Genomic DNA, 13959 nt, shown 5'->3' on the forward strand with positions numbered 1-13959 from the left:
AGCCCTGTAGTTATTAAATTTACATTTATCTTAAAAGTTGAGAATTGCCCAGCGGCTTAACGACGGGCCTGTCCATAACTGTTGCAATGATACTCAGAGCGAAATTAAATGGTAAAGATCTGAAGAGTACTGTCGCTGCGCCCGCCATATTGATACATAAGTTGACAAGTCCCATGTGCCTGTAATTTCACCAGCACCCTTGCCATTCCAAACCGGAACATAGTAATGCTAACATTACTGTTTGGCGGCAGAAATAGATTAGGTGTTAGTACTTCCCTGGATGAACTATTTCACAAGGAGATCTGCTGCTTCTATCATTCATTCGTGCATTCATTCGTTCAATCACTAACGGTGACATATTTTAATTTTTGTCTCGTTTATCAATTTCACTCTTTATATTTACAAACAGAAAGACATGCATGTTCGAGATATATTATATTAAAGATCTTTTTTGTAATGTCTTCATGTCATGATTGTTATTCCCCGAGCTATTACTCAAAAATCAGATTGATTTACATCTATGAGTCAGTAAACTAGTGTTCACAATTTCTCGTCCACATCACGGCTTTGCATCAGGTCAGGATCCTGGACAAGATTAAGGATATCTTTAATCGTAGAAAGAACCTAATTAACCTTTAGTACCTACTAGTAATTTGGTTCCTTCTATGCTCCGGTACTAGGAGTACCAGAGAGACGATATCTTCGGGGCACAACACGAAACCACTGTTTTTTATATCAAGTAACGGGACACGCTTGCCCATAACAACTGCAGTGTCTAAGGAGTACTGCCACTGCGCCCGTCACCCTTAGACACAAGTTGACAAGTCCCATGCGCCTGTAATTTCACCAGCACCCTTACCCTTCAAAACCGGAGCGTAGGAATGCTCACATTTCCGCTTTGCAGAGGCCGGGTAGTAAGGGATTGCTGGATGAGTAAGAGATACAAGAACGAGCGCCAGCGAGGCAAAATACAAAAAAAAGACGAAAAGACAAAACAATACCAAAACACGATCGTTTCCTCTTGCTTCTACGTGTTATTGCGATTTTCTTTAAGTAAGCGGTATGGGTTGGTATTTTTAATTCTCGCAATTAGTAATAGTAGGCAGTTGGCTTTATGAGTCTTTCTTTTGCCTGTTTACGTAGTTCTTTATTAGTAGTTATTATTAGTAGGTAGATTGAAAAGTTTAGAAAAGTGGACAGCAATGGATTTTTATACTTACTTTGCAAGCGGAGGGAAAGAAGTCACACGGTTCGTAAATAACAAACTTTCCGTATTCGTTTTTTGAAAGTAATGCAAACACTTCCTATTGTTTGAGAAAATTCTTTAAACATTTTGAAAAGAGTGTAGCAAAATGGTTCCCTGTGCCTATTTTTTTTTTATTACACCAAGCGATGGTAAGCGACACACCTGTCGTTAGCAGTTGCAGTGCCACTCAGAGCTTTAAATCGCAAAGATGCGCCACTGCGCCTGTCATCCTGAAATATAAGTTCACAAGTCTCATGTTTCATCAGTACCGTTGCCCTTCAAAACCATGGCAGAAATGGACAAGGTGGCGGGAATACTTTCCTTGGCGAACTCTTCACGAGGAACTCAACTGTTACTAAGGCTGCTGGTGCTGGCGTGCTCCCGCTGCATCAAGGAGGTTGTCGCTTTCTTATTACATTATTGATGTACACCTCGCAAATCTACGAATCAGCATATTACCTATACCCATGTCTATAGTAATGTGAGTACTACTGCGTTCCGGTTGTAGAAGGGAAAGGGTGCTGGTGAAATTACAGGCACATGGGACTTGTCAACTTATGTCTCAGGGTGACAGGCGCAGTGGCAGTGCCCCTCAGATCTTTACGATTTAAAGCTCTGGGTGCCACTGCAACTGAATAAAATAACAAACAAATTAATGACAAATGCTGTATATTTAATAATCTAATTCAATAATTTACTACAAATTGGACTTCTCCGGTGTTGACCGATTCAAAACTGGGCCGCGATCCAGGAGCTATAGCTGGTCACTCTGGCATAGGCTTCAGGGTAACCTTGTTCGCACTCGACGGCGTAGCCGAAGGACACGATACCGACCTAGGGAGGAATAAAAAATAAAATTATAGGTACCACAAAGCCAAAAGGCCAAAGAGACAGCATTCCTTCAGAGCGATGCCACACGATGCGTTGCGACTCCAGTGCGGCAACGTTCCGTTGTACTAGATATACCTAAATTAGAACTACATGCAACATGGTGCGTTGAAACGTGGTAGCGTGTAACGACGGAATACGTAAGCATCGGATAAGGGGACAGGAGGCAAAGAAAAACAAATGCTACTACCCATGCCTTCTACATTTTCAACCCTCGACCCCGTACGTTTAGTGCCAAAATATATTGATCTTGAGGCTATTTTGTCAAATTTAAAAAAAATAATAACTCAAGGTGTACAAGCGATATTTGTATTATCTCGGATACGAGTCGGACTAAGTCACAAGCGACATGCAAAGTGGATCTGAGTTTCTAGATTTCGGAATGAATACGAACCGGCAGTGCGTAAACGCGATTATCATCCTAAATCCGAAGTATCACAGGAGCCTCTCCTCTGACGTCAGTAATCTAAAGTCCCATTCGGGTTATTACGCAGCCATTCGGGCGTTGATGCTATCATTCGGGCGTTGTCATGGCCTTTCGGGAGTCGACGCCGCCGATCAGCCGTCGTCGGCTGCATACGGCCGCGATTGGAAATTCGCAGGAAGCATATTCGTTATCAACTCTAGTCGATCTGCGTCGTAAGAACTTTTTCTGACCACCTTAAGGCGATTTTGTGAAAACAAGTGTGATAACTTCCTAAGTAAGCGGTATTGCAATGCGACATCGCTCGTTTAACACTCGGAGCGTTGAAATCATAGCATTGTAATGATGCAATGCCCACGCAATCCCGGGTGGAATCCCTTTTAATCCCTCCTCCTCCTCCTTCGATCCCTCGCTGAGGATCATGACTTTGTGGAAGTACAACGTCAACCAATCCTCCTCATTGCACTCTGTCTTTGGCCAGGTGTAATGCGACGCTCACTGGTACTGCCAGACTTTTAGCTACCTGGTCACAACATCGTTTCGAACTTCGACCTTTAGGCCATTTGCTCTCAATACTGCTCGTAACAATCGGAAGGAGCAAACAGACGGAGGATAAGCATTTGTGATTTTGCAACTGCAATTCCTCAAGCACGGATACGTTCGTACGATGTGCAATCAAGGGAATCCTTAATAGGCAACGCACCACATCTCAAAAGCGTCAATTCTTTGCCCGCCAGCAGCTTTAAGCGTCTAGGCTTTCGCGCCATACAAAAATATGGAGAAGACTAGCGTGCGAACTATGAGTATGTTTGTTCCACATATTGCAAATGTTTCAATGAAAAAGAAAAGTAGACTGAAAAGCTTACCAGTCGTCGGTCGACTGTCAAAGGACCACCAGAATCTCCGCCGCACACAGAGCGGCCTCCATACCCAGAAGTACAGATGTTAGAAGCCGGAAGAAAGCTGAATGTTTCCGCACATTCTTCGTTGGATATCACCTGGAGATAAACGTGATGAAGCTGCTGGTCTTGCGTGATGATTCCGACTAAAGTATTGATAAAAAAATGTAGTTAAAACTTTTGGTAAAAAGTACAATGCGTAATTAACAATACGGCGTAATGTGCTATAGAAAATTGTCAGATTTAATAGATTAAGAGACGTTACTTTGCGGAAGTATATGTTAGTATAAATTAATGTAAATTAATTTGCTAACTGCCTCTGTGGCCAAACGGTTACCATGCTGGTCTCCCACGCAGAGTGTACGATTCCCGGCCCGGGTGTAATATTTGCATGGCCTAAATTTATATCTCTTGTGAGTTTGGGTCTAATTTGTGGTGTTCTATGTGTGTGTCCACTCGTGGCGCAGGGTTTCCCAAGTGCGGGGCTATGAGTGTGTACATTATTAATATATTATTATTTACACCGCGAACCCAGTGGAGGTTATATTACATCAGAGAGTTTCTTCGGCTGAGCGTCAAAAAAGAAGCGGCTCGGCGCTTTAGAACAAATGAAAATGAGATACAACAATAGAAAATAGAATAGAAAAATTCATCACCATCATCATATCAGCCGAAAGACGTCCACTGCTGATCATAGGCCTCCCCCAAAGATTTCCAGACTAGTCGATCGGACGCGACGTGAATCCATCGGTTACTCGCCACTCTTACCAGGCTCATGTCCATCTAGTAGGGGGCCGTCTCACGCCCTCCGGTTCGTGATCTCCATTCGAGAACCTTTCTGCCTTAACGGCCGTCAGTTCTACGAGCTGTGTGCCCTGCCCACTGTCAGTTCAACTTGCTAATCCTTTGAGCTAAGTCGGTGACTTTCGTTCTTTGAAATGAGGATTCGATCACGTAGATCATGTTTTTTTACGAGGTCCATAGTAAGGGGCCACGTCTAGCCGTAGGTCATCGCTGGCAACACGCACTGCTCGAAGACTTTTATCTTCAAGGACTGCGGTATTGCGGGCGAGAAGACGTCCCGGAACTTTCCGAAAGCTGCCCAAGTCGGATTCTGCCTAATTGGACGGTTTGTCCGAGGTAGACATACTCGTCAACAACTTCGAGTGTAGAAAGTTCCCACTGTTTTATGGGAATTGTAATAAATGAATAATTGAATGTTGCGTCATTACATTTATTGCGGGTATTTTCATGTTATAACGATGGTAATAGTAGTGGGGTAAAAATATGACCAACCGTTCTGTTATTTTCTAAGGTGTCAGCGCTGAATTACCAAATCGGTATTCGCTAAGTTACTCTAAGCGACACTAACGCTCAGCGTCGAGATCGGCGGCGAATGAAACTAATTTAGACGCTGGACTTTGACAGTTTTGTATAGAGTTTAGTGTTCTCTAACGAAATACAGCCTCGACTTCGCCTACCGCTTCGCCCACAGCCTCAATTTTAACTGTCAAATGTAAAAGCCTAAATTTTGTGGTCGTGAGTTATCGAAGTCCTCTGTAAATTTTTGTTATTATTTGTTATTTGATCATAAAAATGGCTGCATGTCTGTTATGCTATTCATTAGAAGGGGCCGTCGAGTATATAACCAAAAATAGAAACGAAATGTCATTTAATTTGTTTCAAAACAATTCTGACAAATCATTACGGCGACAACTGCGCTCCGATTGGCCAGCCCGAATTCGAAACAATTGACGGACTTCGACAATTGTTTCACTTCAAATCGACCAGTTTAAATTGAGCTTTGCTATAATACACGAAAATTTAAAAATTACGTATTTAATATCTAATGATGAAATGTGATTCCGTTTGTTTTGTAATTAGATGTTTAGCTGTTTTTCCCACACTACGGAATAGAACAGCCCCTGTTGGTAGAGATATTATCTTTATTACAATAAATGCAGAATTTTGCTTTGGGGTAATGCCGCCGATATCAACAGAATCTTTGTCCTGCAGAAACGTACAGTTAGGGCAATTTACAATCTGGGCCCCAAAGTATCTTTGAGAGATAAGTTTAAGGAAATTAATATTCTTACACTAGCCTCACAGTACATTTATGAAAAGGAATAGTAATTTATTTATGAAAAATAGTGACAGACATAATATTAATACGAGGAATAGAAATAAACTAGCTTTTCTTGATAGTCGTCTTCACAAAGTCAAACAATCATTTAAGGGGCAATGTATACGCTTCTATAACAAGATTCCGGTTGATATACAAAATTTGCCTTTCACGAGATTTAAAACTATAGTGAAACAAAAACTTTATACTAAAGGTTATTATACAACTTCTGCGTACTTGGATGACAAAAATCCGTGGTAGTAACCCGTTTAGCTCATGAAGGTAGTCTCGATCTCTGATGTTTCAAATAAAAAAAAAATATTGTAAATGTTATTTACAAAGAGCAACCCCTAGAGTTTCTTGCTCATTCTTCTCAGGGGAATCTGCCTTACGAATGAGCGGTAGAGTTTAACCATTGTGACGATTTCAAGTGTAATAATGCTTACCTATGAAATAAAGATTATTTTGAATTTGAATTTGAATTTGAATTTGACGTTTAAAAAATAAGACAGGACAGTGGTCGGCAAGACGCGACTCTCGAGTCTACGACTCTTTGACCCCCTGAGTGGGGCTCTTCCCCAAAATACCGATACCGATTGAGGTGTACAAGACAAGAGTTAGATGGGGTGAACTCAGCGGACGTCAACAACAGGGACGTTTTTAGGAACTTCCAGCTTAGGAGCACCTGAGCTAATAATAATGGACCTACCTAAATACTTTGTTTAAAACAATTGGTTCTCAAATGAACGGTACCTGGCTGAGCGAAGACAAAATAGATTTCTCACAGACAAAAAAGTCGATAAAAAGAAACAAAACAAAGATCAGCAACACGCGCCATCTAGCGACAACGCAAAGTAACAAATTGTTTCGTAATAAAAATGTTTGCTATGTTGTTATGTTACATTAGTATATTTTCGAACATTTTAAGGTCAGAGTGAGGCAATGAGGCCAGCAAGCGTATTCAATTTTCAACCTACTTCAAAAAAAGGAGGAGGTTCACAATCGACTGTAAGTCTTTTTTTGATGAATCTGATGATTTTGATGATTGTGTTTTTAGTAGTGGGTTCGTTTGAATTTGAAGAAAATATCCGCCTCTAAGGGTGGCAAAGTAGGGGATGAATCCGGGTTTGTGAACTTTTGCGGTGACCGATTTCAATAAAACTTGGCAAATAGATATAATTCCACGAACTTTTGAGGTCGGTTTTTGCTGATATCTAATTAGTGTTTAATTAAGGTAATATAAAAGCAGGTAAGGTAAAAAAAAACAATAAAAGCTTAAATACTAGAATGTAAAACTAGGATTTTTAAATTATATGAATAAAATTGGGTCCCCGCGGCAAGGTGCCCAAGATGCTGGCAGCGTTGCCCCTTTGTATTGCTATGCTAATGCGTTGGGCAATGTAGCCGGCCCTTGGGTTTCCCAGACAGTCTATTAATTTTTTCGATAAAATTTTGTATAGATGAAGGGCACTGGGGCTCCACGGGCCAGGGGGTTCATCTCCAAAGGCTGTAAATAGGTAGTCGGAGCCGAGATCCTGTACTTATTGCTTTTATTCTTTCTATTTCCGCCAGCTCAGCTGCGGAGCCAGTCCTCTTCCTGGTGTGCTGGAGATGGGATGGGGCAAGTGTGTCGGCACATGTGGCGTCCCAGACCAGTGCCCGGCCCCGTCGGTTTTTTAGTACTCTGTACTGAGATTATCCATAATATTGTTCCAATATAGCATCACCGGGAATCAACTTAGCTCTTCTAGAGTAACTTTCGAAACTGCTGGCATTTCGTCAGTAACTTCAGTGGAAAAAAATGATCAAAGTCACTTGAGAAAAACTTTAAGAAAAATTACTTTTGAATTTGGAAATTAAACTTAACATAATAATAATACATACAATTTTGCGATGCTGTTCGGATGAATGTTGTTGGAGACAATGGTGAGGTATCAAGTCGATGTCTTCGAAATATACGTGAATGTGTTGCTTGTTCGATATATTGAGTGATCAAACACTCTTGTTTGCTGTTTGTTCGGAGTGGATTGGAACAGACTTTACATTCTTTCCAGAATTGGTTACCTACGAGACAGGCTTTGCCTAGTGTAGGAGCCAGTGTAACCGGTTTAGATAAAGTTTAAAAGTACATGTCTTAAACATACGTATTCCATAAAGTGTAATATGTTCCTGTTCCTGTTATCGGTAACTGAACTGTATTTTTTTTTATGTACAAATAAATAAATTACTTACTTACTTACTTACACAAAAAATTACAAGGAAAAAAAAGTGTATATATGCAGTGTAGTTTATATACTTAATTCAAATCCTGTAGCACCCCCTGGACAGCATCAACGCCCCCGTTTTGCTTCCGAGGCCCCTACCGAGACCTCTAGGACTCTTCAGCGCCCACTGTGTAGGGACCACTTGGGAAAGTATGCTTTAAGACACAAGACTACATTCATAAATCATTTCACGATTTTTTTGCGAGTAACACAAATCGTCGTCTTATTTTCACAAACTCCTAAAGCACAAAGTTACTGAAATGCAAAATAGGATTGTATATACAAATTTGCAGCCTAATTTCACATCATATTTCCTTCCTATTCACACGCTGGCTTTTGCCTATTCTTAAAGTAATGCATCCAAATTAAGATCCTTGATAAGAAATTTAAAATAAATAAAAAGTTTTGTTATCTCATGAATAATCGCTCTTTATATGATACGAGATTGGGAAAGTAAGGCGTCGTTATGCTGAATACCGTCCACTTGCAAATGCGTCTGAGTCACGATACCTTATGGACGTTAAATTGCAAAGACGTCACGTTCGCGGTACATCCCGCAAAAGTCCATATTCAAATTATGCATTATCAAATCAACTAATCTGCAATTGATTATACTGTTATTTTAGAATTCTAACACATAAGATGGAATGATAAGATGAAACAGCACATCGAAATGACTCATTTGGATAATTTATTTGATAAACAATTTATATAAAAAGGGATAGTTTAGGCTCTGTCTGTATTCGACACAGTGTCACGATGAAGCTGTTCTTGGTTTTGGTGTTGGTCGGTGTGGCGTTGACACTGCCCGTGAAAAACCAACATGCAGAAAGAACAATGTGAGTGTTTACTGTACCTTACTAATATAGTCAAAGTAAAATAATCTTTATTTCATAGGTAACAAAAATTACACTTGAAATCGTCATACTGATTAAACTCTACTGCTCACTCGTAAGGGCGCGTTCCCACTATTTCGTAACGTTTTATTTATCGTTGGACTGTGTCGTGGACCTTTATTTTATCGTTGAACGACTGTCGACAATTTATCGGTTAACGGCAGCCGCCTAGTCGTTTGCACGACTGTCGTCACATTTTTATCGTGAAGTTTTATTTATCGTCAGACGACTGTCATTTTAGCACTTCTTCTTATCACGACAGTCTGTCATCGTAACGTCAGAAGTCGTGAACGATAGTTAATCGTATTGTACTATATGTGAACAACTTCATTTAAATATACAAGTCACGACACTTTAAACTGCACGACTATCTGTCGTCACGACATAATGGATTCCCCTGAGAAGAACGAGCAAGAAACTCTAGGGGTTGTTCTTTATAAATATACATCTGAATACATTTATCATTACAATATTTAATTTAAACATTTAGATCGAGAATACGTGAAAGAGCTAAACGTGTCACTACTGTTTCTTTTTCTGTAGGTAGATGCTGTTTCTGTAGGTCTGCTTCTTATTATTACTTATAAAGCAAAAGTGTGACTCATCTGGCCTCTGAGCCAGGAGTGCTCAGAAGCCATTTTTTTTATTCCTAGACGAAAGCGGAACTGATAATGGTGCAAGACCTTCAACATAGAAGGTAAAAGTTCTTTTTTCGATAATATCAAGAGACGGGATGAACAAGTCGTGCGTCTGGTAGCTAGCAACAGGCCTATCCATGACAGTTGCAGTGACAAATATCCGTGGGGTACTAACGCTGCGTCCATTACTCTGAAACATAAGTTGGCAAGTTGCGGAGTATAATACCGCAACGCGGCCTCCTTTCGGCGACTGGAATGAGCACGAGCAAATTCGTGTCGTATAAATGCGTCGTTAAGGTACAATTACCAATGGACCCAAGACGGAAAAACTTTTTATCTACACACATACCATAAACTCTCTATAATGCGTTCAAAAACCGCAAATTACGACCAGCGTAAAGGTAAACTGGTTTATTAGTACAAATTTCTTATCTGTGAAAATGACATGAATGAATAAAATCGAATTCGATGTTATTATTACATTAAAATTTCGAACATCTCTGAAAAACAAAACAATTTAATTGGACCTTAATTCTAATATCAGTCGAGATGAAGTTTTATTCGAAATGAAATGTCAATAGCAAACAATTTTGACAATTTCACACGTTACTTGATATCGAACGATATGATAATTGGGGCCGATTCTAGTTTGTCTATGAATTAAAAATAAAAACTACAGGATTCGGATACAGGAAAAGTGTCGTTTTTATTTTGACTTTCAATTATTTTGTGAAATCTAGTTTAAGGTGGAATAGGATAGTGCTATTGTACCTTAATCGAAGATTAAAACGCGAAATTGTACGAATCTCGAACTAAAATACCCGAATCGGCTCGTTTAAGGAATCCCGAGTCAATCCAAGCACGCCGCCTCAAATTGCCTATCCTCTTTGTGGCGGCCATATTTACAGAAACATAATTAAAACTTCATGTTTAGGCTGATGGCTTTGCCAAAGCCTTAATTAAAAAAAAAAACCTACAGTTGTGTGTGTGACATGCTTGAGAAAAGTTTTAATTTCCCGCCATTTCGCCAGTCGTAACATGTGGTTCCTGAACACATCACAGAGAGCTTATAATATTATGACGTAACAGTCACATTAACTACTATGTTTATTACACAATGTGACGAGACAAACAAGTCGTGGGCATGGTGGAAAGTGACTATTCCATAACAGTTACAATGCCACCCAGAACTTTAACTCACAAAGATCCGAGGGGCACTGCCACTGCGTCACCATCACTATGAGACGTTGACAAGTCACATGTACCTGTAATATCACCAGCACCGGTTCTGAAGTTCTGAAGTTCAGCACAGGGTGAGCCTTACCCTTCAAAACCGGAACGCAGTAATGCACACATTATTGCTTGGCGACAGAAATAGGTAAGGTGGCATAATTTCCCTGGAAGAACTCTTTCATAAGCTCTACTTCTACTAATTTTCTAAGGCCTGCCCTGTGGCACCGTGCCTGGTAGTCCGGTAACGTATATGTTTGGCTTTCAGTTACTACCACGAAGCCATCGGTATTAAACAAGCTGCCCGCATAAAGGCAGCAGAAAAATCCACTGACTTCTCCGGCGTCAGAATCGTCGGAGGCTCCGATGCTGCCCTGGGCCAATTCACATTTGTTGTGAGTTATCAAATTGAAATGTCCATGACAAACGTTTTTTATTTCGGTCTTTTAATAAACAAAGCAATAAGTAAAAGTAAGTTACACTACACACACTTAATAGCATATAATTATAATGTACTTATTGCAAGGATTATGCAAGTATTTATTCATTTAGCGACACACACGTCCGCCACTCACTCGCTAGGGTCTGAAAATCAGCGTCACAGACCATCCTCGGCTGTAGTTTTATATGAAATCCTTGTGCATACGCCACAGTCGCACAAATGGCAGTAAGTATTGAGTTGTAAAGTGTTTTTTTGAAATGAGACAGTATTGTTAAATCCGAATTCATAGAAGTTACGAGGAAGCTCTCTTAGGAACCATTAAATCTTTTTTGGTCGAATTTGTGAAAAATGATCAAAATTTTTTTATTGTATCTAGTAACAGTTGTAGTGGCCACTCAGCTTTAAATCGCAAAGATCTGAAGGGCACTACCACCGCGCCCCCTGAGACATAAGTTGACATGTGCCTGTAATTTCACCAGCACCCTTATCCTTCAAAACCGGAACACAGTAATGCCGATGTTACTGCTTGGCGGCAGAAATAGGTAAGGTGGCATTATTTCCCTGGAATAACTCATTTATAAGGAGGTCTACTGCTGCTGTTTCTTATATGGTAAATTTCATTGTACGCGACGAAAAATACCAGGACAGCAGAAGTTCACGGACAGTGTTACACACTTTCCATTATCGGGGGATCAAACGTAGGTTAGGGTTCCACCACTAAGTTGTGGATATTCCAAGAATTCGTAAGAAGTGTTTGGCTTCCATATTTATATGGCGAATGGCTATGGAGTGGAATTCCCTGCCTGCAGACTTGTTCCCTGAATACTATATCTTGGACCTTTTCAAGGCGAGAGTGAATAGATATTTTTAGGTGTGCATGCTCCACCGTCGACCTCGTCGTCACTTTCCATCAGGAGAGTGAGATGGAGGTCAAACGCGCACTTAGTTAAATAACTTAGTTCGTGGAATTACATCTATTTGCCAAGTTTTATTGGAATCGGTTACCGGAAAGTGTACGAAACCAGATTCGTCAGGGGATGATTTAATTTTATTGGTCCCATTTGAATTTGAAGAAAATATTCCATCTCTAAGGGTGGCAAAGGAGTATATAGGTGGTAGGGAGTGTACCACTGAGGTGTCCTCTTTCCAACAAAAAAAGAATCATCAAAATCGGTTCACAAATGCTGGAGTTATCGCGTAACATACATACAAAAAAATAACATTCCAACCAACAACCTTCTCCTTTGTTTGAACTCGGTTAAAATTTTTTTTAGAAAATTATTCATAATGTTATACAAAATTTTATCACCTATATTATAAAAATATAATATCATAATTATGTAATTTAATAAAATAAATGCGTAATAATAATATCACGGAGTAAATAAACGCAATTATTAAGAAGATTTAATTGACAAATATTATTAATATACAATACTACAATAATTTGATGATTAATTCACAATTAATTGATATTTAAGTAATTTTTAAATTGAAATTTTTAATAAATAAATCTATTTATTTTTAAAATACTTTAAATTAAATTTGATAACCATTTTAAATTTAAATCATTTAACTTTCTGAATATATTTCCTTAGATTTATTTAGTTTCATTGTAATAATATTATTATTAATAATGTTTATGTTAAAATTGACATTGCTGGTACATTTTTGATACTTTACCAACTACTATATTATATGTTTTGCAATAAACGATATTATTATTATGGTCGTATACGTTTTTTGTACTTTAACGTAGTATTTCGCCGCCTTCCTTTCTCAAACTCGTATCTTAAAGCACAAAGTTACTGCAATGCAAAAATTAGATTGTATATACAAATTATGCAGGCTGATTTCATAATCATACATTTCCTTCATATTCTCACACTGTCTTTTATGTATTCTTAAAGTAATGCATGCAAATTAACAACACCCTTGATAAGAAATTTAAAATAAATAAAAAGTTTTGTTATCTCCTGAATAATCACTCTTAATAAGATACGAGTTTAAGAAAGTAAGGCATCGATTTTCTAGTTATTAAAATATGTACTGATAATTCCAGGGTGGACTGGTCATCACTTTGTTGTCAGGTGAGACCTCGGTCTGCGGAGCCACGATGCTTAGAAACAACCGCGCGGTCACTGCCGCTGAGTGCTGGTGGGACGGAAGGAACCATGCTACGCAGTTCACTGTTGTTTATGGGTCCCTTACTCTATTCAGTGGAGGCACTAGAGTAAACGCTTCCAGCGTAAGTTAGGTTTTTGTATATCATGTTCCGGTGATACATGCAGGTGCCTGGTGGTAGGCTATACTGGCTGTGCACCACAGTTGCATGCCACTCAGAGCTGTAAATGACAAAGACCTGAAGGGCACTCCCGCTGTGCCCCTAACCCTGAGACATAAGTTAACAAGCCCCTTATGCCTGTAATTTCTCAATTTGTGATCTATGAGATCTTTGTTACTTATAGCTCTGGGCGGGTTGGCATATTTTGTGCCATCACTCGATTTATTAAAAAGATAAAAAATAATCTCCCTACTATCTGAAAGAGCGTTTCAACTTTCTCAGGTGTCAGGACAAACCCTATCGCTCCCTCGTTAGGTCCCAGTTATCTTTTCAATGCTGCAATTCCGGTTTTTATTCTCACTCCGTCACTGTTCATGTGGTCAGAGTTTGGAACGCGCTTTCTATTTCTGTTCATGAAAGTACATCGTTAGTTGCTTTTAAATTAAGAGTTATGGAGCATTATTTATCTACTGTTCCATCCATTTTATAGGTGTTTTATTATGAAGTATGTATTTACCTAGTTTAATGTTATTAATATTGAATTAAGTAAAATTGAAGTAAGCCCATTATTGTACCTATTTAGGTCTGCAGGAAGAAATTTCTTATAGAAATAAGCGGCACCTTTG

General features: G+C 39.2%; 2 protein-coding genes across 2 annotated transcripts in view; one reads left to right on the forward strand and one right to left on the reverse strand.

The window, feature by feature from the left end:
* Positions 1 to 1906: 1906 nt before the first annotated feature.
* On the reverse strand, positions 1907 to 4240 carry LOC113234251 (brachyurin-like). Its single transcript, XM_026469550.1, has 3 exons — positions 4213 to 4240; positions 3425 to 3603; positions 1907 to 2080 (listed from the first exon to the last, which is right to left on the reverse strand). The coding sequence occupies exons 1-3, from the start codon at positions 4238 to 4240 to the stop codon at positions 1976 to 1978; spliced, it is 312 nt and encodes a 103-aa protein (XP_026325335.1). The 3' UTR covers positions 1907 to 1975.
* A 4362-nt stretch (positions 4241 to 8602) lies between these two features.
* The window catches only part of LOC113234252 (brachyurin-like), a 32501-nt gene continuing 27144 nt past the window's right edge, over positions 8603 to 13959 (forward strand). The window contains exons 1-3 of the mRNA XM_026469551.1: positions 8603 to 8682; positions 10876 to 11002; positions 13112 to 13297. Of these exons, the coding sequence (XP_026325336.1) occupies positions 8603 to 8682; positions 10876 to 11002; positions 13112 to 13297 (393 nt within the window). The remainder of the gene's footprint in view (positions 8683 to 10875; positions 11003 to 13111; positions 13298 to 13959) is intronic.

Source organism: Hyposmocoma kahamanoa, unplaced genomic scaffold (assembly GCF_003589595.1).
Source record: "Hyposmocoma kahamanoa isolate Upper Pololo Valley unplaced genomic scaffold, ASM358959v1 82, whole genome shotgun sequence".
In the NCBI taxonomy this organism is placed as follows: Eukaryota; Metazoa; Arthropoda; class Insecta; order Lepidoptera; family Cosmopterigidae; genus Hyposmocoma; species Hyposmocoma kahamanoa.